Here is a 25,707-nt window from a genome sequence, read left to right as displayed (position 1 = left end):
ACTCAGAAAAGGCGGCCAACCAAATAAGTTGAGTGCACGTGCTCAGCGTCATATCCGGTTGTCTTTAAGAAATAGATGTATGAGTGCTGCCAGCATTGTTGCAAAGGTTGAAGGTGTGGGGGTCAGCCTGTCAGTGCTCAGACCATACGCCGCACACTGCATCAAATTGGTATGCATTGCTGTCGTCCCAGAAGGATGCTTCTTCTAAAGATGATGCCCAAAAAAAACCCGCAAACAGTTTGCTGAAGTCATGCAGACTAAGGACATGGATTACTGGAACCATGTCCTGTGGTCTGATGAGACCAGGAGAAACTCATTTGGTTCCGATGGTGTCAAGTGTGTGGCAACCAGGTGAGGAGTACAAAGACAAGTGTGTCTTGCCTAAAGTCAAGCATGATGGTAGGAGTATCATGGTCTGTGGCTGCATGAGTGCTGCCAGCACTGGGGAGCTACAGTTCATTGAGGGAATCAAATGCCAACATGTATTGAGACATACTAAAGTAGAGCATGATCCCCTCCCCTAGGAGACTGGTCCGCAGGGCAGTATTCCAACATGATAACCACCACAAACACACCTCCAAGACTGCCTTGCTAAAGAAGCTGAGGGTAATGGTGATGGACTGGCCAAGCATGTCTGGAGACCTAAACGCTATTAAGCATCTGTGGGGCATCCTCAAACGGAAGGTGGAGGAGCGCGAGGACTCTAACATTCACCAGCTCCGTGATATCATCATGGAGGAGTGGAAGAGGACTCCATAGGCAACCATGTGAAGCTCTCGTGAACTCCATGCCCAAGGGGGTTAAGGCAGTGCTGGAAAAAAATGGTGGCAAAACAAAATATTGACACTTTGGGCCCAATTTGGACATTGTCACTTAGGGGTGTACTCCCTTTTGTTGCCAGCAGTTTAGACATTAATGGCTGAGTGTTGAGTTATTTTGAGGGGACAGCAAATTTACACTGGTATACAAGCTATACATTCACTACTTTACATTGTAGCAAAGTATAATTTCTTCAGTGTTGTCACTGAAGAGATTATAAAATATTTACAAAAATGTGAGGGGTGTACTCATTTTGTGAGATACTGTATAATCTATTCTGGCAAGACTATATTCCTTTAATAAATTACACTAGAGTTACACAGATTAAGCAAATTTTATCTGACCTGATCTGGAAAAATTAGCATTAGCATTTAAAATCATGCTCTCACTCAGTCTTCAGAGCCCTACCAATTTCAGTCCTCGATTCCTTTTTCACATCTCGGGAACGCATACTCTGCGCATAAGCTTAGCAGGTACAGAAGGCTAGGCATCCAGAAAGGTAGGTAACATAGGTTTACCAGAAGAAAAAAAAATCTACAAAAGGTAATGTGGCATCTTGAGGGGTTACATGAACTATAAACACTTGGCAACCAACCAGCAAATGTACTTTTGTAGTAGTTAACAGCGGAGTAAGATATACAATGGAACAGTGAGCAGTTTGAACACAAATAAGTAATGAGAAACATCAAAATATTGCTGCTCACCTTCTTAAGTGTTGTCACAAGATCGGTATTCTTCTGCAGAATATTAGAAGTTAGCTGAAGGCTACCAAGCTTCTCCAGAGCACCTAGACATCGGTTAACATCCTATGCAAAAACAAAAATTTTGATAAGGACAAAAACAGGATTCACAAACCAGCCACTTGCTGCCCAGGCTAATTTTGACTTTTCTCACATACATGTTAAAAAATGACTTTGAATCTACAAACATTGCATATTTTCTGAAAGCAGAGGCTCTGGAGAATAAAATTGTGGCTGTTGCAATTTTTTATGTTGCACTATTCGCACAGCCAATTATTAGTTGCACATTTTCAGGAAAGAAAAAAAAAAAAAAAAAAAAAACACACTTCAATGCATATTAGTGCACACAAACACAATACCCAATTTTTTGGTAAGATTTAAAAGAGGATGTTGAGCCGAATAGATACGAAGCATGTCAAGAATTACAGTTTTGCATGCATGTGAAATGGCGCCAAACTTCAGTACCTAAAAATCTCCATAAGCGGCGCTTCAAAAGCCCTTACAGGTTTAGAGTTAAACGTGAGCTCTGCTGCTATAATTATTGTTCTCACTCTGTCTGCGCCGATACCTCAAATTTGTAGTGCAATCACCGTTTACATACGCATGCACAGGAGCGCATGAGCACCGGAGGATGGAGGAGGTTTAAATTTGTTTACTATTTTTTGTTAAAGCTCTATTATATTTTTGCTGTTATAGCAAATACACATGAAAGAAAAAAAAAAAAAAAAAACGATGTCAGAAGGACTATAAGGTTCAGGCTTAGAACCGTTCTCAGTACAGTACACAGTACCAGACACAGTAGGCTTTACATACTGGTGCAGAAAGCATATCAAAATATTACATGGTAATTAAGAAAGGAGTATAACTGCCTTATTTAATTGTACCTACAGGTAAGCCTATAATAAGGCTTACCTGTAATTACTGTGAATATCTCCTAAACTTGCACAGTTTAGTAGATATTCCAAGTGCACGCAGCCAATGATGTCGGCGCATGCACTCTGAAGGCCTTGCTTACCGTGCCAGGACCTTCAGAGCCCCTGCTGCAAATGACGGCTCTGGCGCACATGCGCAGGAGTGACATCATTACGGTTCCAGCCATTCACAAGGCCGAAGCCCACGAACCAGGAACAAACACCGGGAAAGATTTCAGCCATCTTAGCAGTGTGCAGGAGTCGCTGAGGACCGCTTTGTTTTAAGGTATTTCATAATGAGCTAGTATGCGATGCATACTAGCTCATTATGCCTTTGTCTTACAGGTTTTTTTTTTCAATGTGAATAGAGTAAAATCTCATGAGAATGCCATTAGAAATAACAAAGGAAAAGTCCTTCACCTGGAGAGGGCTTTCAACAAAGAGGGTAAAAAAAAAGAAAAACTTCCTCAGGTGCGCACACAAAAAAATATGGTTATAACCAGATAAGCGTGTAGAAATCGGAATTAAAGTGTAGTAGCCAGTAAACATGGGTGAAAAGAAAGAGAAAAAAAGAAATAAGGGAAAAAGGGGGGGTATGACCCAAGCACTATGAGGTGAAATACACGGGATAGCCAAGAAATGAGACAGGGAGATCGGACGCAGGAGGCAAATTTAGAAGAATGTCAGAAGAGATTCCAGAACGACCAAATCAAAGCGTAATCATCAGCTTTGCAACAATAGAAGAGGGCACCAGATAAGTATAAGCAAGATAAAAAACGGAATTTTTGTAAAATCTTACCGTAAAATTCCTTTCTCTGAGTCTTCTCACAGTCTTCACTAATGGGTATTGCTTCCTCTCTACAGGAGTTTCTAGGCATAAGACTTGTAAAAGAACAATTCATCTACATAGTCACACCCATGGGGGCTGTCCTTCTAGTCCAATACCCCCCTGCAATATCCATTCCAATTCAGTTTGGTCGCAAGCAGTGATAGTGTATAAAAAACCCCCAAAAGGGGGGCGGGGCGGCGACTGTCGGAGGACTCAGAGAAAGGAATTTTATGGTAAGATTTTACAAAAATTCAGTTTTCTCTTACGTCCTCCAGCAGTCGCCGCCCATTCACACAGTCTTCACTTATGGGGACGTACCAAAGCAGTGTAGACATGAGGGGTGGGCAACGCAACCGGCAGAAAAGCAACGCAGTATCCACATCAGAGAAAGGAACTTTACATGCACAGAAAGGTAACCTTTTGGGTAACAAAAAAGGGCTCAACATGAGCAACAACCCAGGAAAACAAATAACCAAGGGGAAAAACAACCCCAACAGGCAGGGACCCGAACAAAACCAGGGTTCCCTATGGCACTGTCGCACAGAGAACTTTGCGGCCAAACAATGCATCAGCTGATGCCAGAACATCAATTTTGTAGAATTTGGAAAAGGTGTGCACCGACGACCAAGTCGCAGCCTTGCACACCTGGGCCACCGAAGCCTGATGCCGAAGGGCCCAGGACGTACTCACCGACCTGGTAGAGTGCGCCTTAAAAGGGAAGGGAGGGACCCTCTCCCGCAACGAATAGGCCTGGACAATGGTCTGTCTGATCCATTTGGCAATGGTTTCCGCAGACGCAGCCATACCCTTCTGAGGACCCTCAGGAAGTACAAAGAGAGAATCCGATTTCCTAAAGGATTCAGTCGCCGACAGGTAAACCCTGATCACCCTGACAACATCCAAAGAATGCAAGGCAACCTCCTTTAGATGCTTAGGGTTCGCACAAAGCGAAGGTAAAACAATGTCCTCATTGAGGTGAAAATCCGAAACCACCATTGGCAGAAAGGACGGATTAGGTCGCAAGACCACCTTATCCCTATGAACCACCAGGTAAGGGGAACGGCAGGATAACGCCGCCAACTTCGACACTCTGTGAGCAGAAGTGATCGCTACCAGGAATGCAACCTTCTTAGATAACATAGGTAACGAAATTTGCCTGATGTTTTCAGACGGGGAACGTTGCAACACGGACAAGTTCAAGTCACATGGAGGTAAGGGCACCTTTCTGGGAGGGGCTAAGTTACGCACACCTTGGATAAAGGTGCGAATCAAGGAATTAGACGCCACAGGGCACTGGAAAAGAACAGCCAGTGCAGATACCTGGCCCTTAATCGTGGCCAATGCAAGGCGCAGGTCCACACCAGCCTGTAGGAAAGCTAACACTCTCGCCACAGAGTAGGAACGAGGAGAGAAACCCCTGGATTCACACCAGGCAAAATAGGCTTTCCGTGTACAGTAATAAATCTTACCAGAAGAGGCTTTTCTAGCCTTGATCAAAGTAGGAATAACCTCTGAGAGGAGACCCCTGTCTCTCAGGACCTGGCTTTCAACAGCCATGCCGTTAAAGCCAGCGACTGTAAAGCAGGATGGAAGATCGGTCCCTGAGACAGCAGATCTTCGCGCATTGGCAGCCGCCACGGAGGCTCTACAGCCAGGTGAACGATGTCCGCGTACCAGGACCGGCGAAGCCAGTCCAGCGCTACCAGAATCACCAGGGATTGTTCCGAGGCCAACCTGCGAAGGAACCTGGACAACAACTGAATCGGAGGAAAGGCATAAATCAGACGAAACTGATGCCAAGGCACCACCAATGCGTCCGAGGCGTCTGCCAGAGGATCGCGCGTTCTTGCCACGAACCTTTCCACCTTGTGGTTTAGCCAAGACGCGAACAGATCCACATCCGGGGATCCCCACTTCACGCATAGCATTTGAAATACCTCCGGGTGCAGGGACCATTCCCCCTGGTCCAGGTTCTGGCGGCTCAGATAATCAGCCTGCCAATTCTCCACACCCAGAATGTGAACCGCCGATATCGCCGGGACATGAGTCTCGGCCCAAGACAGAATACTGGATACTTCCTGGGCCGCCCGGGCACTCCTGGTGCCCCCTTGGTGGTTGATGTACGCTACCGCAGTGGCATTGTCCATCTGCACCCTTACAGGACGGCCCTGAAGACGATCCGACCAATGGATCAAGCACAGCCCGATTGCTCTCAATTCCAGAATGTTTATCGGGAGGGAGGATTCCTCCTCCGACCAAGTGCCCTGGGCAGACAGGTTGTCCACAACGCCACCCCAGCCCGACAAGCTGGCATCCGTGGTAATTACCGTCCACAGTATTGGCCGGAAAGATTTCCCGGTCGACACCCCCGGGGACTAAAGCCACCACAAGAGATCCAGTCTGGTTTGGCGACTCAGAGATACGCTCAGGTCCAAGCACTGAGGTAGTCTGTCCCACCTGGCCAGGATCTCCGCCTGGAGAGATCGCATGTGAAACTGTGCAAATGGTATCGCCTCGAAGGCTGACACCATCAACCCCAGGGACCGCAGGCAGGTCCTGAGTGACGAGGATTTGTTGTCCCTGAGGGACCTGACCTCGTCCTGCAGGGTCCGGAGCTTGTCCTCCGGTAAGAACACCTTTGCTTGAGCAGAGTCCAGAACCATTCCCAGATACGGGAGACGAACCGAAGGCGACAAGGTCGACTTCTGAATGTTGATTGTCCAACCGAACTCCTGAATCGTCTGAACTGTAGTGGACAGATCGCGCAGCAGGCTCTGACTGGCACTCGATCTTAACAGGAGATCGTCCAGATAACCCAAGACCGCAATGCCCTGTGCCTGCAACAGGCCCAGAACAGGCGCCAACACTTTGGTAAAGACCCTTGGAGCCGACGCGAGACCGAAAGGTAACGCCACAAACTAGTAATGTTCCTCCGTGATAGCGAATCGGAGGTACCTCGGATGACCCTCGAAAATGGGGATGTGTAAATACGCATCCTTCAGGTCTATAGAGGCCAGGAACTCCTCTGGATTCAGGAAGGCCACCGAGCGGAGTGATTCCATGCGGAATTTTCGAACGCGCACAAAGCGGTTCAGCGATTTTAAGTCGAGAATAGAACGCACTTTGCCCTCCTTTCTGGGGACAGTGAACAGATTCGAATAAAAAAGCCGAAACCTGTCCCGATGAGGCACCGGGACGACAACCCCCTGGGCGAGAAGATCCTGCACCGCCTGATGTAACCGCCCTGGGGTCAAATGAAGATTTGAGGAAAAGAATCTGTTCGCCAACCGTGAAAGAAATTCAATCTTGTACCCTGACCAAATGATTTCCTGAACCCACCTGTCCATGATTCGGAGCAGTCAAAGTTGGAGGAAACCGTGCAAACGTCCCCCCACCCCTGAAATGGGTGAGGGCGTCCCTTCAGGCAGAGGCGGACTGAGCCGCCGTCCCAGCCTGACCGGATTTTTGTTTGCCGAACCAGGGCTTTTTCTGGCCACCTTGGCCCTTGAAGGGTTTTCCCTTGTTCTGCGCCTTGAAGGCACGAAAGGACCCCTAATTAGGTTTAAAGGAGGGGGCCCGCTTACCGCGGAAACATTTTCCCTTAGAGTTCTGGGGCAGCAAAGTGCTCTTGCCCCCCGTGACTCCTTTAACCAATTCATCCAGGGATTCCCCAAAAGCCGAGACCCCGCATAGGGGATATCAGCCACCATCTTTCTGGATTTCTGGTCAGCCGACCAGCTTTTTAACCAGATTAAGTGACGGTTAATCACTGCGACACTGGACAGGCGTATCGCCAAAGGGGCCTCATTTAGAGCCGCATCGCACAAATACATGACCCCTCAATAAAACTGATCCACCATCTCCACTGTAGTGGGAGGGGCGGAGTCAGCCACGAGGGTGCGTTTTAGCACCTTGGTCCAATCCGCCACAGCCTGAGCCACCATCACCGAGGCAAAAATAGGCTTGAGCATGGAACCCGCCACCATGTAGGAATGTCGGGCAAGAGATTCCAGCCTCCTATCAGAAGTGTTCCCTAAACACCGGAGAGCCCTCGGTGGGGACCAGGGTAGCTTTGTTCAGGGTAGCTTTGTCGATTGACGTCTTCCTGAAGACATCAATCGACGTAACGTACGTAGAGCGTCATCGCGCCACATCCCAAGGGGAACGCATATCCGGACCGTGGCACGCACGGCGTCCCGGAAGTGCGCAACCATCATTGTTTTTACCTGCCGATTCATTCTTTACGTTTGTAAGTACCCATTTTTGATTTAATAAAGCCTTTTAAAAAACGGTACTACTCTATGTGAGCCTTCTTCCCCCGCATATACACCCGTGGACCCCAATTTCAAGGACCCCGACACGGAGGACTCGGGCAGGATATTGGACCAGACTAGGGACACAGTAACCAGACAAGGGGACCCCCAGGATTATATATCCAAGGCTTCATACCCCTGCAGGCGTGATCAAATCTGGTGAGTGCGGTCCAAGGGGTGCGGGGAGCACTGAATGGTCACCGACACTCGAGCACCACCATAACTTCTGCTAGAGCACCTGCACCAGTCACTTTTTGTACCCCTAATTTAGGGAGTGGTTTACCATAGTGGGACTCACCTTTCCTTTAGGACTATAGCCATTACGGATTAACCAGTACCTTGAATTCTGATGTTATATTTTTGAGTGGTTTTATAATTTATATACCTGCGTTTTTACAGTTTTATGTCAACATTTGATGCTTCTTATTGCAGAGTTTGCACCTTTTAAGAATTTCACAGTTCACATATGTATTAATACATGATTTTAGGTTGATCCACCAGAGTTTTATTAATCTTTATAGGTTTGACTTCACTCATATTTATGGTTTTACTCACTTCGGAATTTCATTCATCAATTTATATTTGTAGTTGGCACCAGCACCATTGTGCACTTTTTACAGAGCTGGATCACCAATATTTTTTTTGCACTTACCATAGATTTTTCACCAGTATGAAGCACATGACACTTTATTAATTTTATATTCAACATTTATTTAGCATCATTATAAAATACACGGATTAGCAGGTATACACTGGCAGCGCCATCAACCTTTTCTTGCATTTTCAATCTTACTATATTTCTAGGAATATAGTGTACAGGTGGGCTGCAGCCAGCATTAACAACTAATAAATTATCCTAAGCGCAGATTTTTTTCATTTCATCAGCACATTTTTGTCACCAAAGTTGCCACAACAGCCGCCAAATTAGTCTGGTTGGAGGATTCAGAGTATCCTGAATCCCCCACCAAAGTTGGAGGGAATTTGCTGTCCTGGGATTCCATAACAGAAATAAAAAGTTTTTAAAACTGGCCCTTTAAGAGCGCCGCGGACCACGCAGCGCACCGCTATAGAGACTGTGAGACACAGACCCCCCGCAGGGACAAAACTGACCAGGAAGATTGCACAAAGTAGGACAAGGAAAAGAACAGCAGGACAGAACCCCACAGTGTGTTACCAGCTCCTTCGGTCAGCTCTGTGAGAAAGTAGGAAGTGAATTCATCGCTGGAGGCTGAACTCAGGCTGCAGGCCAAGGGAAAATAGCTGCCTATTGAAACTATGGGAGGCTTCGGCAAGATGGCCGCCGACATGTGCTCTGAAACGATCGCATGCCACACGTAAGATGGCAACGCAAGGCGCCAGAAAACACTACATAGCATGTTGTAAAGACGCCCATAATGAAGCCAGACATGCTGCCCACACTTAAAATGGCGGACCGGCGGTTTTTAACCCCGCAGCGGTCGCCGCATCTATCTGCACCTCCAAGCACCCTAAAGTGACTTTAGGAGAGGGACCCCCCAATCCCCCATACAGCGCTGCTGTGAGAGAATAAAACCCCCACAGGGACCGGAAACAGGGAGCCCAAAACGCACAGATATAGGGGACACCACAGACACACAGGACTGCCGACCCCAGACAGAGGCCTCACACAGAATGTACTTGTACCCGATGGCGTGGGGTGCCTCACGTCAAGCGGGAAACCGCCCACCCTCAGATGGCAGGGGAGTGCTGCCAGCCAGGAACGCAGGACACAAGTAATGCACGGACTAACCTAGGCTGTGTCCAGTGAGGTAGCCACCTCACATGGCTGCATCCCTGATGGACAGGGATGGGTCGTTCGCGAGGCCAGGGCGAACACATAGCTTGCAAAACACTCGATGGCGGGCTGGGATTCCATCTGATCCTCTGTCCTGGAGAACCAGGACGATCAGTCCGATTCCCAGCTCCGCAAACGCCGTCTTCATCCGAAGATCCAACTAACTAGTGCTGACAAAATAAACAGCTAGCAAAGTAAGGAAAAATGACATTTTCAGAAAAGAAATCATAAAAGAAAAAGAGGAAGGCTGAGACTGTAGCCTTAGCACAGGGAAGCCTATCCACTCCTAAGCTAGGCAGAAGACAAACTGAATTGGGATGGCTATTGCAGGGGGGTATTGGACTAGAAGGACAGCCCCCATGGGTGTGACTATGTAGATGAATTGTTCTTTTACAAGTCTTATACCTAGAAACTCCTGTGGAGAGGAAGCAATATCCATTAGTGAAGACTGTGTGAATGGGTGGCGACTGTCGGAGGACGTAAGAGAAAGTGTAATTTATGAAATATCCCTTACATGTAAACAAACTGTAAACTACACACAGGGCTGGTATAGTTGCTCAGATAAAAGTAGTGGCCTCGATGGACTGGAGAGCAATTACAGGCACAGACCAGGAATCAGCACGGGGAGAGCTGGCAGCTTCCAGGGCTCAGACACACACCACTGCAGCTGAGTGCACAAACAGACAGATTGAGAGAGGGGGCAGGCCGCAACGCGTTTCTGAGGCCTTGCCTCCTCCATCAGGCTAACCCACCCCACAAATGATGACAGATACAGTGCCTTGCGAAAGTATTTGGCCCCCTTGAACTTTGCAACCTTGTGCCACATTTCAGGCTTCAAACATAAAGATATAAAACTGTAATTTTTTGTGAAGAATCAACAACAGGTGGGACACAATCACTTTACTTTCAGTGCAGCAAACTCTCTCCAGAAGTTCAGTGAGGATCTCTGAATGATCCAATGTTGACCTAAATGACTAATGATAAATAGAATCCACCTGTGTGTAATCAATCTCCGTATAAATGCACCTGCACTGTGATAGTCTCAGAGGTCCGTTTAAAGCGCAGAGAGCATCATGAAGAACAAGGAACACACCAGGCAGGTCCGAGATACTGTTGGAGAAGTTTAAAACCGGATTTGGATACAAAAAGATTTCCCAAACTTTAAACATCCCAAGGAGCACTGTGCAAGCGATAATATTGAAATGAAAGGAGTATCAGACCACAGCAAATCTATGAAGACCTGGCCGTCCCTCTAAACTTTCAGCTCATACAAGGAGAAGACTGATCACAGATGCAGCCAAGAGGCCCATGATCACTCTGGATGAACTGCAGAGATCTACAGCTGAGGTGGGAAACTGTCCATATGTCCATAGGACAACAGTCAGTAGTATACTGCACAAATCTGGCCTTTATGGAAAGGTGGCAAGAAGAAAGCCATTTCTTAAATATATCCATAAAAAGTGTTGTTTAAAGTTTGCCACAAGCCACCTGGGAGACACACCAAACATGTGGAAGAAGGTGCTCTGGTCAGATGAAACCAAAATCAAACTTTCTGGCAACAATGCAAAAAATTATGTTTGGCGTAAAAGCAACACAGCTCATCACCCTGAACACACCATCCCCACTGTCAAATATGGTGGTGGCAGCATCATGATTTGGGCCTGCTTTTCTTCAGCAGGGACAGGGAAGATGGTTAAAATTGATGGGAAGATGGATGGAGCCAAATACAGGACCATTCTGGAAGAAAACCTGATGGAGTCTGCAAAAGACCTGAGACTGGGACGGAGATTGGTCTTCCAACAAGACAATGATCCAAAACATAAAGCAAAATCTACAATGGAATGGTTCACAAATAAACATATCCAGGTGTTAGAATGGCCAAGTCAAAGTCCAGACCTGAATCCAATCGAGAATCTGTGGAAAGAACTGAAAACTGCTGTTCACAAATGCTCTCCTTCCAACCTCACTGAGCTCGAGCTGTTTTGCAAGGAGGAATGGGCAAAAATTTCAGTCTCTCGATGTGCAGAACTGATAGAGACATACCCCAAGCGACTTACAGCTGTAATCGCAGCAAAAGGTGGCGCTACAAAGTATTAACTTAAGGGGCTGAATAATTTTGCACGCCCAATTTTTCAGTTTTTTATATTTTCAAAAAAAGTTTGAAATATCCAATAAATTTCGTTCCACTTCATTATTGTGTCCCACTTGTTGATTCTTCACAAAAAATTACAGTATTATATCTTTATGTTTGAAGCCTAAAATGTGGCAAAAGGTCGCAAAGTTCAAGGGGGCCGAATACTTTTGCAAGGCCCTGTATATATCCTGTCATGAAGGGGAAAAGCAACCAATTAGAAATATAAATAAAATCTAACCGTACGCAGCACAGCATGCTGCAATCCAACCAGAGCAGATGGTAGCAACTCTGAACAAGGAAATTTCTCTCCAGTCCAAAGAAAATAAATAAGAATAATAAAAAAACAATATTACATTGTAAAAGCAGCAATAGTTTTAACAACAGAAGGATAAATATTTATAAATACAAAAAACTATAAATCTATTAGAAAATAATAATTTTGGACACAATCATCAAATATACATTCAATTGCCATACATTGTATCTGTATAGAGTATAATTCTGTTAGGAGCATTCGTACATGTAAGCATATATATGAATATATGTATGAAAACTGATAGAGACTAGTCTACTAAGAGCCAATAATACAGTAGAATAAAAATGCATGCAAACTAAAAATCTTGTAAAGGTCAGATTTGCACAAGCTCACCACATGTACCTTCCAAAATTATAGAAGATGCATATGCATACATATGGGGGAAAACCCATAAGGGATATACATACAGTATAAAAAACAGATATATACTATAATACCTAATCCATATATGTCTACCTACAGATCCATGTGTCCACATGTATCCACACATGTACAAAGAACAAAATATACAATCTAAAATTAAAAAATTGGTTATTGGAAGGTGGCCCTTGATATATAATAAAATGGTACCAATATCTAGTTCCTCAATAAGGGTGAAATTCCAGTAGGTTTCCCTACAGGAAAGTCTCATAAATTGCTCAACTAAGGAATCGCAGGAGGGAATGCTCTCTATTACCCATACTTGCAGTACTACAGCTGATTTGGAGAAGATAATCGTAGTGTTCCCAGACACATTCTCACAAACCATAACAAATCCACGGTAGGACTGCAAGCATGGGTAATAGAGAGCATTCCCCCCTGCGATTCTTTAGATGAGATATTCATGAGACTTTGCCAAAGGGAAACCTACTGGATCTTTACCCTTAATACTTTGGCGCCTGGGGGGATAAAGGAGGAACTAGAAATGAATACCATTTTATGATATATTAAGGACAGCCTTCCAATAACCAATTTTCAAATTTTGAATTTTAGATTGTATATTTTAATCTTTGTACATGTGTGGATGTGGACACATGGGTCTGTAGGTAGACATATGGATTATACCTAATGGATTAGGTTTTATAGTGTATAACAGTTATATATACAGTATCTCACAAAAGTGAGTACACCCTTTATTTTTTTTTTAATATTTTATTATATCTTTTCATGTGACAACACTGAAGAAATTACACTTTGCTGCAATGTAAAGTAGTGAGTGTACAACTTGTATAACAGTGTAAATTTGCGGTCTTCTCAAAATAACTCAACACAGCCATTTACGGCTAAACCGCTGGAAACACGTGATTACACCCCTAAGGGAAAATGTCCAAATTGAGCCCAAAGTGTCAATACTTTGTGTAGCCGCCATTTTCCAGCACTGCCTTAACCCTCTTGGCATGGAGTTCACCAGAGCTTCACAGGTTGCCACTGGACTCTTCTTCCACTCCTCCATGACGACATCACGGAGCTGGAGGATGTTAAGAGACCTTCCATTTGAGGATGCCCCACAGATGCTCAATAGGGTTTAGGTCTGGAGACATGCTTGAACAGTCCCATCACCTTTACCCATAGCTTCTTTAGCAAGGCAGTGGTCATCTTGGAGGTGTGTTTGGGGTCGTTATGTTGGAATACTGCCCTGCGGCCCAGTCTCCAAAGGGAGGGGATCATGCTCTGCTTCAGTATGTCACAGTACAGGTTGGCATTCATGGTTCCATATATGAACTGTAGCTACCCAGTGCTGTACACTTACTACTTTACAGTGGAGCAAAGTAATTTCTTTAGGGTTGTCATATGAAAAGATAATAAAATATTCATGTGAGGGGTGTACTCACTTCTGTGAGATACTGTATGTATATCCCTTATGGGTTTCTCACCATATGTATGCATATGTATCTTCTATAATTTTGGTAGCTATATGTGGTGAGCTTGCACATATCTGACCTTTACATGCTTTTTTAGTTTGCATGCATTTTTATTATTGGCTCTTAGTAGCCTCGTCTATCAGTTTTCATACATATATTCATCTATGCTTACATGTACAAATGCTCCTAACAATGATACTCTATACAGATACAATGTACAGTGGTGATCGAAAGTTTGGGCACCCCAGGTAAAAATTTGTATTAATGTGCATAAAGAAGCCAAGGAAAGATGGAAAAATCCCCAAAAGGCATCAAACTACAGATTAGACATTCTTAAAATATGTCAACAAAAGTTAGATTTTATTTCCATCATTTACACTTTCAAAATAAAAGAAAATAAAAAAATGGCTTCTGCAAAAGTTTGGGCACCCTGCAGAGTTAATATCTTGTACTGCCCCCTTTGGCAAGTATCAAAGCTTGTAAACGCTTTTTGTAGCCAGCCAAGAGTCTTTCAATTCTTGTTTGAGGTATCTTTGCCCATTCTTCCTTACAAAAGTCTTCCAGTTCTTTGAGATTTCTGGGCTGTCACGCACTGCTCTTTTAAGGTCTATCCATAGATTTTCAATTGTGTTGAGGTCGGGAGATTGTGAAGGCCACGGCAAAACCTTCAGTTTACGCCTCTTGATGTAATCCCCCGTGGATTTCGAGGTGTATTTAGAAACATTATCCATTTGTAGAAACCATCCTCTCCTTAACTTCAGCTTTTTCACAGATGGCATCAAGTTACCATCCAAAATTTGCTGAAATTTTATTGAATCCATTTTTTCTTCTACTCGTGAGATGTTCCCTGTGCCACTGGCTGCAATACAACCCCAAAGCATGATTGATCTACCCCCATGCTTAACAGTTGGACAGAGGTTCTTTTCATTAAATTATGTGCCCCTTCTTCTCCAAACGTACCTTTGCTCATTCCGGCCAAAAGGTTTGATTTTAACCTCATCGGTCCACAGAACTTGTTTCCAAAATGCATCAGGCTTGTCTATATGTTCATTTGCAAAGTTCAAACGCTGATTTTTGTGGTGAGGAAGTAGAAGAGGTTTTCTTCTGATGACTCTTCCATGAAGACCATATTTGTACAAGTATCTCTTTATAGTGGAATAGTGTACCACAACTCCAGTGTCTGCCAGATCTTTCTGGAGGGATCGTGCAGTCAAATGTGGGTTTTGAATTGTTTTTCTCACAATCCTGCAAGCTGTTCTGTCTGATATTTTTCTTGGTCTTCCAGATCTTGCTTTAACTTCCACTGTTCCTGATGACTGCCATTTCTTAATTACATTCCGAACAGAGAATATTGACATCTGAAAACGCTTTGCTATCTTCTTATAGCCTTCTCCAGCTTTGTGAGCGTCAACTATTTTCAGTTTCAGTTTTCTAGACAATTGCTTAGAAGATCCCATGGTGCTGATTGTGGGGCAAGGTCAGATGAGTCTGGGCATTTTAAACCTTTGAGATTGACATCACCTGGTCTTCCCAGACGATGATTGAGAACAATTCAGGACACTGGCAGGTCTCAGCCTTGCAAAGGGGCAGTGCATGCTATAAATTCTGCAGGGTGCCCAAACCTTTGCAGACACCATTTTTTTTTTGTTTTCTGTAATTTTGAAAGTGTCAATGATGGAAATAAATTCTAACTTTTGTTGACATATTCTAAGAATGTCTAATCTGTAATTTTATGCATTTTGGAGATTTTTCCATCTTTCCTTGGCTTCTTTATGCACATTAATACAAATTTTTACCTGGGGTGCCCAAACTTTCGATCACCACTGTATGGCAATTGAATGTATATTTGATGATTGTGTGTCCCAAATAATAGTTTTTCAATAGTTTTTATTGTTTTTTGTATTTATAAATATTTATCCTTCCATAAAACTATCGCTGCTGTTACAATGTAATGTTTTTTTATTATTATTTATTTTCTTTGGACTGGAGAGGAATTTCCTTGTTCAGAGTTGCTAACATCTGCTCTGGTCGGATCTCAGCATGCTGTGCTACGCAAGATCAGATTTTATTTATATTTACCTTTTGTCCATGTTTTTATAGGTAGCTCTGCCTTTGTTAGTGCTCCTCCTCCCCACTCCCCCTAACCGTTGGGCTGCTCGTCCGTATCCATGGTGATGGAATGGCCCGCACCACCCATTTGCTTTCGGCTCATTTTCAGTTGGTTGCTTTTCCCCTTCATGACAGGATATACATCTGTCCTCCTGTGGGGCGGGTTAGGCTGAGGAAGGAGGCAGGGCCTCAGAAATGCATTGCTGCCTGCCCCCTTAATCTGTCTGCTTGTGCACTCAGCTGCAGTGGTGTGTGTCTGAGCCCCGGAGGCTGCAGGCTCTCCCCACGGCGATTCCTGGTCTGTGCCTGTAATTGCTCTCCAGTCCATTGAGACCACTACTTTCATCTGAGCAACTATACCAGCCCATTGTGCAGTTTACAGCTTGTTTAAATGAAAGTGATATTTAATAAATTACACTTTTTATCTTGCTTATACTGATCTGGTGCCCTCTTATTTGTTGCATGCCTTTAACCGCTTGCCGACCGCCGCACGACTATATACTGCGGCGGTCAGCCCCTCACAGGCAGAGTGACGTAGCGGTACGTCACTAGCCTGGGAGGGTCTGGGGAGCGAGCGAGCGCGGTCACGGACCCCCCCGCGCGTGTGACCGGCGGACCCGATGTCCGCCGGCCACTCTGCGATCGGCGGGGGAGAGGGAGAAAGTCAGGCAGCTTGTGTAAACAAGCTGCCTGTCATTCTCCTCAGTGTAAAGACACTGATCACACGGATCTAGTATGTAGATCCGTTGATCAGTGTCCTTACAGCTCAAGCCACAGCCAATCACAGTAGAAAGCACGCCCCTAGGGACACACACAGCCCCTCCCTCCCAAATAAAGTTAACCCCTTCACTACCAGTGTATTTTTACAGTAACAATGCATATGTATAGCACTGATTACTGTAGAAATGTCACTGTTAACCCCAAAAGTGTAAAAAATGTCAGTCAAGGGTCCGATCTGTCCGCCCCAATGTCGAAGTACCGCAAAAAAAAAAACGCAGATCGCCGCCATTACGCGTTAAAAAAAAAAAAAAAAAAAATGCAGAAATCTTTCCCTTTGTTAGTAAACGCGATAACTTTTGCGCAAACCAATAAAAATACGCTTTTTGCTATTTTTTTTACCAAACATAGGTAGCATAAAACAAATTGGCCGAAAATGTTAAAAAATTTTGATTTTTACATTTTTTTTGGGGGAATTTCATATAAAAAAATGTGAAAAATATTGTTATTTTTGCAAAATTGACGCTCTTTTTTTTATTGTTTTTTTTTTGTTTATAGCGCGTGATCAAAAAAATCGCACAGGTGATCAAATACCACCAAAAGAAAGCTCTGTTTGTGGGGAAAAAAGGACGCCAAATTAGTTTAGGTACAGCGTCGCACGACCGCGCAATTGTCCGTTAAAGTCACGCAGTGCCGAATCGCAAAATACCCCCTGGTCGTTTAGCAGCCAAATCCTTCGGGGCTTAAGTGGTTAAAGAGATCCCACTACCCATCGAGGAGCTGCCGGTGAATGTATGTGTCCTTTCTCCTATCAAGATTACCATCCCCCTGCAATAGTCTTCAGTTGACTCATATGACTGTCTGTTTGGCCAGTGGAGCGCTAACTTATCTATTAGCGAGTGACTTTTGGCTGTTAGATCATCAGTTTTATCTGTTTCCCAGGAGACAAAATGTTCTAGATGGCAAAAAGAATCCACCTCACAGGCCCATTCCACATGGGTTGTGGTTTACACCATTCCCTGCGATCATAGTACGTGCAGAAGTCAAGAGGTGTTGACAACCTTTTTCTTTATTTTGTTTATAGGATCCAGGCATCATTAATAGCAAAGTAATAAAGAGGAGAGTTAAAGTGATAGTAAACGATCACTGTGTAAAACAACGCATTCCATTAAAAATTGAATTGAAAGACAAACATTTGAGTAAAGATAAATAAGGTTTTCCCCTTTTTCTTTTAACAATTGATCACATTCTCTTTGTTGTCAGCTACATAACAGCTGGGGGAGGAGAAACTGCAGCACACAGTGAGCTTCCCGGTGAAAGGCTGTGCAGGGGAGGCGTGTCAGGGCAAGTCTGATCATCGGAGAGAGCAGCCTGAGTTCCCAGCTGGAGAACTGACCAAACTGTTCTCCCCTGCTTAGTGTGGTCAGTTTTGAACAATGAAGCAGAGGGACTAGGAGGATCACCAGGGATTTCACACAAAAGAAGCAATAAAAAGAACAGGATACTTTTTAATACAAGTACATGGTACAGCAGGCAGATATCAGGAATTTGAAATGCTGCGGTAAAAACACTAATGATTTTGTCCCCAACTAAATCAAAGCAGAGGTGAAGCATTTTGTCCCAAAAAGTCGGACAAGTGCTCCAAATATTACTCAAGGTGCCTGAGGCCTCCAACAGGTGTTTGGAATGGGTATTTTGAGCAGGGTATTAGGCCAATGATACCACCTGCCGAGGATTCCAGAGTTGTGCTCCTAAGCTCTAGATTAAAATACGGAAGTCTAGGGTCCTTTCACACAAACGATCCAATCAGATCCACCTGTCAGTTTTTCATGTGGACCTAATCGGATGCTCCATGCATCCCCATGGGGCAGCGGGTGTCAGCGGAGACATCTCTGCTAACACCCGCTGCTATCCGCTTCCGATGCTATCCGTGAAATCCTGATGGATGGAAACCCTATTTTCCATTAGTCTGGCGGATCGGATGAGAATGGACAGGCGGTCTGTTCTCATCTGATCTCCCCATAGAGGAGAGTGGGGAAACTGACAGCTCCATCTCCGCACACGGAGTGGAGACGGAGCTGTCATCCGCCTGCTCAGCGGGCATCTGCGGATCAATCCCCGCTGAGCAGAACGGACTCCATCGGCGGATGCGGACCGTGTTAAAGGACGCTTAGTAGTAAATGTCAGTATTTCCTCCTAGTCAAATATGGGCATATTAGGTTCCTGTTTCCATTTAGCAATGAACAGTGGGGCATGCGGTAAGGAGGTTTTCAGCAAAACTTGGTATACGTATATGAGACGGGGTGTTCGGGCCTAGCAGACTAACACAGCAAGCACTCAAAATCAGTGGATGGTCTGTTTAGGGCAGTCATAGGTATATTAGTGGGAAGATAATGTCAGAGTTTGGAGTATTTCAGCCAGGCTTCTAACATGGTTATGACAGGACCCTAACAGTTGTGACAATGGAATCAAACGTTTTGCAAGGAATGAAAAATCAGAGGTTTGTATTCCTTTTTCCAGAGAAAACAAGATTGGTGAAGAGTAGGAGGAAATGCAAATGTCTCAAAGAGAGGCGATTGTAGGTTAGGTCTTGACGTGAGTAAACTTTTTCCTACATAAGAGTCCTATGTACAGAGTGTAGAAGTCACCAGAAGAGGTAAGGTAAATCCATAGTAAGAACGTGATCTCAGAAATAAGCAGGTCCTTTTACAGGACCGTCCATAATTTAGAGTCTAAGTTTTGGTACCAATCAAGGATTTGGAGAAAACCGGATGCTTTATGGTACAAAAGTATGTGAGGTATGGGCACACCACCTCTAGATTAAGGCAGGGAGAGCATGGAGCGATGAATCTTGGATTGTTTGTGCTGCCAGATGTAGTTACATCTTAACATGTTAACATGAGAAAAGAACCCTAAAGGGGAAACTGATTGAAAAGTATACAGCAATTTGGACAATATGTCCATCTTAATGATATTCATACAGCCAAACCAAGATATAGTACACTTACCGTACAATTTAAGACAGGTGCGGATGAGGGAGAACAAGGATGTGTAGTTTAGATCCAACAGTTTAGAAAGAGTAGCAGGGATATGAACTCCTAAATATTTAATGGTTTGATGTTGCCACTTAAAGGGAAATTGGAACAAAGTCTCAAAATCTTCAAGGAGGATAAAGATATTTTAAGGGCTACTTTTTTTATCAAAGTGGACATTAAAATGATTCACAAGTCCAAGTCTGCAAATTCCAAAAAGTAAGCAGGGAGGAGATATAAAGAAGGTGGTCATCTGCATAGAGGGATAGTTTGTAGCAATGGGAGCCCACATCAATACTCATGATATCAGGGTTACTACAGAAGGCAATGGCAAGGTGTTCCATGGTCAGGACATATAAAAGAGGAGGGGGGGCATCCCTGGAGAGTCCCTTTGCGAAATTACAATTGGTCTGAGAGGAGTCCATTAGAGTGTATTCTCATGGAAGGATTAGTATATAGAGCCAAAATGTTATGGAGAATGTTGGGTCCAAGTCCTAGTTGGTGGAGTAGCCTGATGGAAGTCCCAATACGGTCAAATGCCATTTGGCAACCACTGATATAAGGCAAGCCTATATACGGTGCCTTAAAAAAGAATTAATGCCCGTTGAAATGTTCCACATTTTGTCATGTTACAACCAAAAACGTAAATGTATTTTATGTGATAGACCAACACAAAAGTAGTACATAATTGTAAAATTGAAGGAAAATGATACATGGTTTTCAAAATTTTTTTTTACAAATAAATATCTAAAAAGTGTGGCATGGAATTGTATTCAGCCCCTGATTAATACCTAAAAGAACCACCTTTCACTGCAATTACAGCTGCAAGTCTTTTTGGGTATGTCTCTACCAGCTTTGCGCATCTAGAGTAACTTTTGTTGCCCAGTCTTCTTTGCAGAATAGCTTAAGCTTTCTCAGATTGGATGGAGAGTGTCTGTAGACAGCAATTGTCAAGTCTTGCAACAGATTCTCATTTGGATTTAGGTTTGGACTTTGACTGGGCCATTAGAACACATCAATACAGTATGCTTTAATCTAAACCATTCCTTGTAGCTCTGGCTGTATATTTAGGATTGTTGGCCTGCTGGATTTGACCCTGTACAAATCATTAGTAAGACCTCATCTGGAATGTGCAGTTCAGTTTTGGTCGCCAGTTCTCAAGAAGGATATTGGGGAACTGGAGAAAGCGCAGAGAATGGCAACCAAACTGATAAGAGGCATGGAGGAGCTCAGCTATAGGAAACAGAGGAACTGAATTTATTCTCTCTCGAGAAAAGGAGATTAAGGGGGGATATGATCAACATGTATTAAAACATAAGGGGTCCATATAGGGAACTTGGTGTTGAGTTATTCACTATAAGGTCAACACAGAGGACAAGGGGGCACTCTTTACGTCTAGAGCAGGGATTCCCAAACTACGGCCCTCCAGTTGTTCAGGAACTACAATTCCCATCATGCCTAGTCATGTATTTGAATGTCAGAGTTTTACAATGCCTCTTGGGATGTGTAGTTCTGCAAAAGCTGCAGGACCGTAGTTTGGGAATCCCTGGTCTAGAGGAAAGCAGATTTAGTCTCCAAACATGGAAAGGTTTCTTCACCCTAAGAGGTGTGAAAATGTGGAATAGACTCCCTCCAGAGGTGGTTCTGGCTAGATCACTAGATTGCTTTAAAAAGGGCCTAGATTCTTTCCTGGGTGTACATAATATAACTGGGTACTAATATTTATAGATAAAGTTGATCCAGGGAATATCCGATTGCCTCTCGGGGGATCAGGAAGGATTTTTGTTTTCCCCTGCTGTAGAATAATTGTATCATGCTTTGCTCGGGTTTTTTCACCTTCCTCTGGATCAACTGCGGTTATGGGATTGTGTATATGGGATTCTATGGTTGGGTTTTCTTTACGGTTTTTGTTTTTTATTGGTTGAGCCAGATGGACTTGTGTATTTTTTCAAGCTAACTATACTAAACAAGATTATAAAAAAACGCAACACTTTTGTTCATGAGCTGAATTCAAAAATCTAAGACTTTTTCTACGTACACAAAAGGCCTATTTCTCTCAAATAGTTCACAAAACTGTCTAAATCTGTGTTAGTGAGCACTTCTCCTTTGTCGAGGTAATCCATCCACCTCACAGGTGTGGCATATCAAGATGCTCATTAGACAGCATGATTATTGCACGGGTGTGCCTTAGGCTGGCCACAATAAAAGGCCACTCACACAGCACAATGCCAAAGATGTCACACGTTTTGAGGGAGAATGCAAGTGGCATGCCGACTGCAGCAATGTCCACCAGAGCTGTTGACCGTGAATTGAATGTTCATTTCTCTACCATAAGCCGTCTCCAAAGGCTTTTCAGAGATTGGCAGTATATCCAACTGGCCTTAAAACTGCAGACCACGTGTAACCACACTAGTCCAGGACCTCCACATCCAGCATGTTCACCTCCAAGATTGTCTGAGACCAGCCACCTGGACAGCTGCAGTTACATTCGGTTTGCATAACCAAAGAATTTCTGCACAAACTGTCAGAAACCGTCTCAGGGAAGCTCATCTCCATGCTTGTCGTCCTCATCGGGGTCTCGACCTGACTGCAGTTCATCGTCGTAACTGACGTTATTGGGCAAATGCTCACATTAAATGGTGTCTGGCACTTTGGAGAGGTGTTCTCTTCACAGATGAATCTAAGTTTTCTCATTTTCCGCAACACATGGCATGTTGCTTTTAGGCCAAAAAGTTCAATTTTGGTCTCATCTGACCAGAGCACCTTCTTCCATATGTTTAGTGTGTCCCCCTACATGGCATTTTGTAAACTGCACACGGGACTTCTTATGGATTTCTTTCAACAATGGCTTTCTTCTTGCCACTCTTTCATACAGGCCAGATTTGTGGAGTGCTTGACTAATAGTTGTCCTGTGGACAGATTCTCCCACCTTAGCTGTGGATCTGTGCAAGAGTTACCTTCAGAGTCCTTCAGAGTTACCATGAGCTGCTTGGCTGCTACTCTGATGAATGCTCTTCCTGCCCGGCCAGTCAGTTTAGGTGGGCGGCCATATCTTGGTAGGTTTGCAGTTGTGCTATACGCTTTCCATCTTCAGATGATGGATTGCGATGTTGAAAGCTGGAGAGGAAGTAGGCGGAGTCCTCAAGCGCAGACCTGTCTGGCTGATGCTTCACTCCTAGGGGACAGAAAACCACATACGGCAGCGGCTGCCCGCTGAATATTCGCTCAGTTTTTACAGCATTAGTACAGGAAACTGTGCTGTACATAAAGTTATGGTTTTCAGCAGGTCTCGGACTAAATTTAAGTCCAAAAGTGGCAAGGAAGTGCTGTACAGAGTCTCAATTAAAATGGCGTCGGCTCCCTCTCCCTCAGCCGCCTCAGAATCACCTCACAGTGCTGACAAAGCAGTGAAACTATTCCCTCCTCTCCTCACATATCAAACTGAAACAGTTCGCAGTACCTGAGTTTCACAGGATGAAAAGGACATTGAGTCAGTCTCTCCCAATATATTATCACATACATATTGAACGTATGTTTCAAAAGGCACTTAAACAGACTTCTGACCATATTACTAATAGCCTGACTAAAGAGATAAGAGAGCTGGGCACAGGCATAGCTAATCTGGAAACAAGGATAGAGGATATTGAGAATTTTACACAGGACCAAAATACAGAAATTGAGAATCTTAAGAGGAAAACTTAGTATTTCAGTCTCGTCTAGAAGATTTTGAAAACAGGGCAAGACACTCCAATTTACGCATAAGAGGCATTCCTGAATCCATAACTGACTTACAAGCGACAATGTTAGCCTTGTTTCAGGAATTACAACCTGCTATTCCTGTCGTACGCCAAGAAATGGACAGAGTCCGTCGCGCCTTATCTCCTAAAAAATCACAGTGTCCACCCAGAGACATCATCATTAAATTCCATTATTACCGTACAAAGGAACAGTTTTATCAGCTGCTAGAGAAAAAGGATCCCTAAATTTTCAGGGTCACGAATACCAAATCTTCGCGGACCTGTCTCCTATCACCATAAATAAAAGAGCTCTTAAACCATTATTACAAATATTGCAGGAAAAACGTATGCCCTACCAGTGGGGTTTTCCTTTTTCGGTGCGTTTTACTTTTCAAGGTACTAAATACAAATGTCATTCATCTAAAGATTTTCAAAACACCCTTCAAGACCTACACCTAACTGAACACCAGAACTTGCAAGACTCAGAAAATGCTCAACGCAGATCTGCCTCTGGCTCACCATGCACTTTCTCAAAACCCTTTGGGAAACAAAATCGTCGTGACTCACATAAATGTGGTCGCTTCATTTCTCCTCCTCCATCCGCTGAAGATTCCATGGACTGATGGACCAGATAATTCTTTTATCTCCTCTGTCTTATGCCAATGTGTCCCATGTTGGTCATCCAATTTCTTTTTCCTAGAAAAGGCTTCAGTGTCCTTTATCTTGCCAGTATAATATTTCATGGATCTAATCCATTTTTTGCCACATACTTCTAATTTGTTTTTTGAGCTAAATGCTCAAGCTCATACATGTTATAGCAAACTACACTTTGGCACAGAATTCCATTTAGTTCTACTTATTGTAGATTAATCCCTGTTGCTTGGTTCAAACCAATCTTCCCTTTTTTTTTGAATATGGTTATTATTCAGTTTCACTGTGCTACATCTTTTCCTATCTATAATATGTGCTAGAAGACATTTTTTTACTGATTATTAACTTGTGGTTTTCTGTACCTTTCTATGTTGTTCTGTGCGTCCTCACTTTGTTACCCTCGGTGGCCTCTCCCTTTCTGAGACTACTGACGGTAGCTAGTTAGCCTTTGTTGGGGGACTTCCATCTCCCATCAACGGCACACGTTCCTATTGGTTGTGCCTTAACTACAGTGCCTTGAGAAAGTATTCTGCCCCCTTGAACTTTGCGACCTTTTGCCACATTTCAGGCTTCAAACAAAGATATAAAACTGTAATTTTTTGTGAAGAATCAACAAGTGGGACACAATCATGAAGTGGAACGAAATTTATTGGATATTTAAAACTTTAACAAATAAAAAACTGAAAAATTGGGCGCGCAAAATTATTCAGCCCCTTTACTTTCAGTGCAGCAAACTCTCTCCAGAAGTTCAGTGAGGATCTCTAAATGATCCAATGTTGACCTAAATGACTAATGATGATAAATAGAATTCACCTGTGTGTAATCAAGTCTCCGTATAAATGCACCTGCACTGTGATAGTCTCAGAGGTCCGTTTAAAGCGCAGAGAGCATCATGAAGAACAAGGAACACACCAGGCAGGTCCGAGATACTGTTGTGGAGAAGTTTAAAGCCGGATTAGGATAAAAAAAGATTTCCCAAGCTTTAAACATCCCAAGGAGCACTGTGCAAGCGATAATACTGAAATGGAAGGAGTATCAGACCACTGCAAATCTACGAAGACCTGGCCGTCCCTCTAAACTTTCAGCTCATACAAGGAGAAGACTGATTACAGATGCAGCCAAGAGGCCCATGATCACTCTGAATAAACATAACCACCAATTACCTTTAACTTCCGTAAAACTAAGAGGGGTATATGCTAATGCCAGGAGCCTAGCTAATAAAATGGATGAGTTGGAAATGTTAGTACATGAGGAGGACATAGACCTTTTGGGAATAACGGAGACTTGGTTTGACCCCTCACATGACTGGCTGGCCAATATCCAAGGGTATTCGGTGTACCGGAAGGACAGGGTAGGAAAAAGAGGGGGAGAGGTATGTCTCTACGTCAAGAACAATGTAAGGGTGATAGAGAGGAGTGACATTACAGAAGGGATGAGTATGGAGTTAGAATCCGTGTGGGTAGAACTCCATAGGGAAGGAGAAAAGGGAAAAGTAATTGTAGGAGTTTGCTATAGGCCACCTAAACAAGGGGAGGAGGTAGAGCTGGAATTTTTAGCACTATTGGGTAAAGTGGCAAAAATGGGATCAGTCATCATATTGGGGGACTTCAATTATCCCGACATTGACTGGGAAGAGGGGACTGCACACTGACAGAAGGCCCGTCTATTCACGGAAACCTTACAGGATAATTACATGTCACAGTTGGTGGACTCTCCGACTAGGGAAAACGCAGTCCTGGATCTAT

The 25,707-nt window shown here is 43.8% G+C and overlaps 1 protein-coding gene across 1 annotated transcript in view; it reads right to left on the bottom strand.

Moving 5' to 3' along the window:
• The window catches only part of HDGFL2 (HDGF like 2), a gene marked incomplete at its 3' end in the record, with an annotated part of 529,328 nt that overhangs the window by 172,643 nt on the left and 330,978 nt on the right, over positions 1–25,707 (bottom strand). Inside the window, exon 13 of the mRNA XM_082254985.1 lies at positions 1,524–1,625. Coding sequence (XP_082111111.1) covers positions 1,524–1,625 — 102 coding nt within the window. The remainder of the gene's footprint in view (positions 1–1,523; positions 1,626–25,707) is intronic.

This window comes from Pelophylax lessonae (genome assembly GCF_965119305.1).
Source record: "Pelophylax lessonae genome assembly, chromosome: 1".
Lineage (NCBI taxonomy): Eukaryota > Metazoa > Chordata > Amphibia > Anura > Ranidae > Pelophylax > Pelophylax lessonae.
Note: the sequence above shows the minus strand (reverse complement) of the source record. Positions and strands in the feature narration are given on the sequence as shown.